The sequence below is a fragment of the Tubulanus polymorphus genome, chromosome 8 (genome assembly GCF_964204645.1).
Source record: "Tubulanus polymorphus chromosome 8, tnTubPoly1.2, whole genome shotgun sequence".
In the NCBI taxonomy this organism is placed as follows: Eukaryota; Metazoa; Nemertea; class Palaeonemertea; order Tubulaniformes; family Tubulanidae; genus Tubulanus; species Tubulanus polymorphus.
Window position 1 is genome coordinate 10,080,081 of NC_134032.1, and position 3,377 is coordinate 10,083,457.

Here is a 3,377-nt window from a genome sequence, read left to right on the forward strand (position 1 = left end):
TTTGTATACGTAAAACCAACATATCGATGACATCATAATTATCGCACTCACGCAGACGACTCGACCCCTAACTTTAGGTTATGAATTCTTTTTCGTGTCGAAATTTTTCTAAGCGTAAAATTCTTTTTGGGCCTAATTCCTTTTAATAATCGTAAAATGATCTCAATAGAAAAAAAGGATTTCCTTCGATAAAAAAATTAAACCTTGTATATACACGTATTCCTTCGTGTTGAATCTTGGGCCAGATCCTCAAAGTGGATGAATGACCACGGCCTACGATGGTATCAATGAACTTTTGTCACTGTCAGTTATCCACTGAGTAACTGCTCATGGGTAAGATCCGAAAACTGGGTTTTGTTCCCTACCGATAGATTTCAGTTATTGATTTTTAAAACAATTCGAACTACTTTATATGTGCTTCCTATTTCCACCAGGTTTATTTTGGTTTGGTCAGGGTCATGGTTTGGGCTGCTCCAGTAACTCAAAGCCCTATCATATCAGAAATGCCGATCATCCGATATTCGGAAAACATCAAGACGAACCGCACGACACTTTGATTTAATAATTTCGTCATGCCGAAAAATTTCCAAAATAACATCTTTTATCATCTCATTAGAATCTAGTTCGAATCTAACTTCGGTTCGCTTTTACTATTTTTAGAAATTCAACGACGCCATGATTTACCGCTGTTCTTGAGGTCACCACAAGCAGAACGGAAAAATTAAAACAAGAATGGCGCCCGACGATGACGACGGCGATGAGCGCCCTCTAATGGACAAATTCAACGAAACCTATGCCACGAAAAAGCGTTTGATACCTCAGTTGTTCAACTATTTCGCTATGCCTTGGTACATCTTCACCGTAACGGCTTCTACCTATATCGGTTTAACCGAATGTCTACCGATAATCTATGCAGACTTCGAACCCTGGGTACTGACCGTCAACCAATGCGTGGCAGTATTATTCCTACTGGAAATGACCGTGAACTTCGTATGCATTCGACAAGTCGAAGCGGACTATACCGCGGAGGTGTACGAAAAATGGAAACACTTACGCTTCGGCGGAACGATACACGAATCCGCGCAAGAGGATCTGACGTCATACCCTAAATCGATGTCGACAAACGGGTGTAGCCGTAAAACGGTTAACAACAACTTGCCAGGGCCGGTGTATCGGCTGCCATTGAACGGAAGCGCTGATGTTAAAACTACGGAGATGATCAGCAAAACGAAAGGTCCCACGCACACGGTAGCGGTCAGCGAGATCGACCCTAGCGGCCGCAAGATATTCAAATTATACCCGTACTGGTCGTGGAAGACGTGTCTAATTTGTCAGATCGAGCGGCCGCCTCGGGTATTTCACTGCCCGCTCTGCAATAAATGCACCCTTAAACGCGACCACCATTGCTTCTTCACACGCTGTTGCGTCGGTCTGCGTAATCAACGCCATTTTATCGTTTTCGCCTTCTGGAGCGCTCTGACCACCGCCTACGTATCCGTGCACGCGACTATTTACCTATTCGTCGAGTTGTTGCCCAAATACTCGTGCGTCGATCTATTTCTGCCGGCTACTGTCGTCCGTTGGTTGCTCGGTTTTACCAGTTTCCGGATATTGACGTTGTGTATGATTTTCTATTCGGTTTTGTGGTTTTGTCCGTTGAGCGCGTTCTTTTTCTACGAACAGATGGCGCTAGTGCGCCGCGGAACGACCAGTTTCGAAGAGGACAACCGAATCAAGGTACCCAACGCGCACTCGTTTCGGTCCAACCTGCGCGGTACGTTCGGTCGTAACTGGTTGTTGAATTTCATCGTTCCGTGCCATTTTATGTTCCCGTGCGAGGATAACGGAATCACCTGGGCGAGTATGAGTGCAACCTCTAGCGGTCAGAGTTCGAACCACGCGAACGGTATGAAATCCTGACCGAATCAGGGTCAAGCTCACGAAATCTCACACGCGTGCTATCTTAAGGGCGTTACTAACACCATGACATGGGTACATACCCCTATCACTCGAAGCCAGGATCCAGTTGCACAGTGTTGTGAGTTCGAGTCAAAATTAGTTCATTCTCAATGAGTTAACTCTGAGTCAAATTTTAATTCACAACTGTGGAACTGTTCCAGAAGGCTGAGATAAGATATATTCTATTCAAAGAGCTCAAAACCGTATAAATCCACAATAGAACCCATGGTCAAGATGGTTGGTTCTCACTTTTTAAGGCGCTTCAAATAATTTCGAATTATAACCGTTATGAACTATGCAACATGTATTGACTATTCACCATCAGGAAGTCACCATTTTTTCACCAGTCAACAAGGGATATTACATCAGCTATAGTCTCCTCACGTGACGCTTACTTTCTGTTTATTTGGACCAATCAGGTTAATCGCCCGAACGCGGTTTCGTTCCTTGACTGTCACAACGGAAGCCATGTTTTGTGCAGCATTTGGTCACTGTTTTTGTCACTAGGGGGCGTTGATGAGTTGCGGACATTATCGATTATAGTCCAAAGACAAGTCGTTTAAAGATAGGGATTTTTGTACGAATTAGTGTTTTTGAAATGATGTTTACTATATGTGTATACGTGAGATGTGTATTAAGATATAAATATATATAGTTAAAGTTTACCGTACAGTTTTATAAGAGCAATAGTCTTTGTATGAACGGCTTATCTAACAAATAAAACTAAGCGATTTGTTAGTCTAGAAAAGCGTTTTATTTGATTAATGCAGGAAATGACTTTGTCGGTCGTTTCGCACGTCAAGTGATAGCTTACGTACAGCACGGGACCTTTTTGATGTTAACGATATTAAAGTCACGGTTTCAGTATTACGAACCGAATCAATAAAATCCCACACTAATAACGAGGGAAAATAAAGTCTCCTTGGGTTAATAGTTTATTCAACGTTTTGACTTAATCCTAATAGTCGTCTTCAGGGGCCAGTTGCACAGTCGTGACTTAAGTCCAAAAGGGGTCTTAAATCTTAAGACTGGTCTTAAGTTGTTAGATCGGCTATAGAACTAAGTTGGTCTTAGACTGGTCTTAAGTCTAAGCCACGACTATGCAACCGGCCCCAGGAATAGTTCAGTATTCCTTCGGGAATTTACAGTTCAGTATTGTTTACAGTTTGGGATTTTAGTTTATTCACGTTTCGACTGTATCATAACAGTCATTTTCAGGAATATAGTTCAGAATTCCTTGAGATGACTATTAGGATAAAGTCAAAATGTTGAATAAGCTATTAACTCAAAATCAAGTCCGAAAAGTGTCGTTGAGTTAATAGTTTATCGCACCAAGCCACTTATAGATGAGAGTGAGCCAAAGTGGTTGAGCGTTATGCAATGCAAGAGATTACCGCTCAGTGGGTCTAGTTTAAGAC

At 42.3% G+C, this 3,377-nt stretch overlaps 1 protein-coding gene across 1 annotated transcript; it reads left to right on the forward strand.

Moving 5' to 3' along the window:
* The first annotated feature begins 732 nt into the window (after nt 1-732).
* Nucleotides 733-1,920, forward strand: LOC141910343 (uncharacterized). The gene has a single exon (XM_074801077.1). The coding sequence runs from the start codon at nt 733-735 to the stop codon at nt 1,918-1,920; it is 1,188 nt and encodes a 395-aa protein (XP_074657178.1).
* Nucleotides 1,921-3,377: the final 1,457 nt, after the last annotated feature.

What these genes read in the sequence shown, in the direction of transcription:
- LOC141910343 (XM_074801077.1), top strand. Translation starts at nt 733, where the DNA reads ATGGCGCCCGACGATGACGACGGCGATGAGCGCCCTCTAATGGACAAA.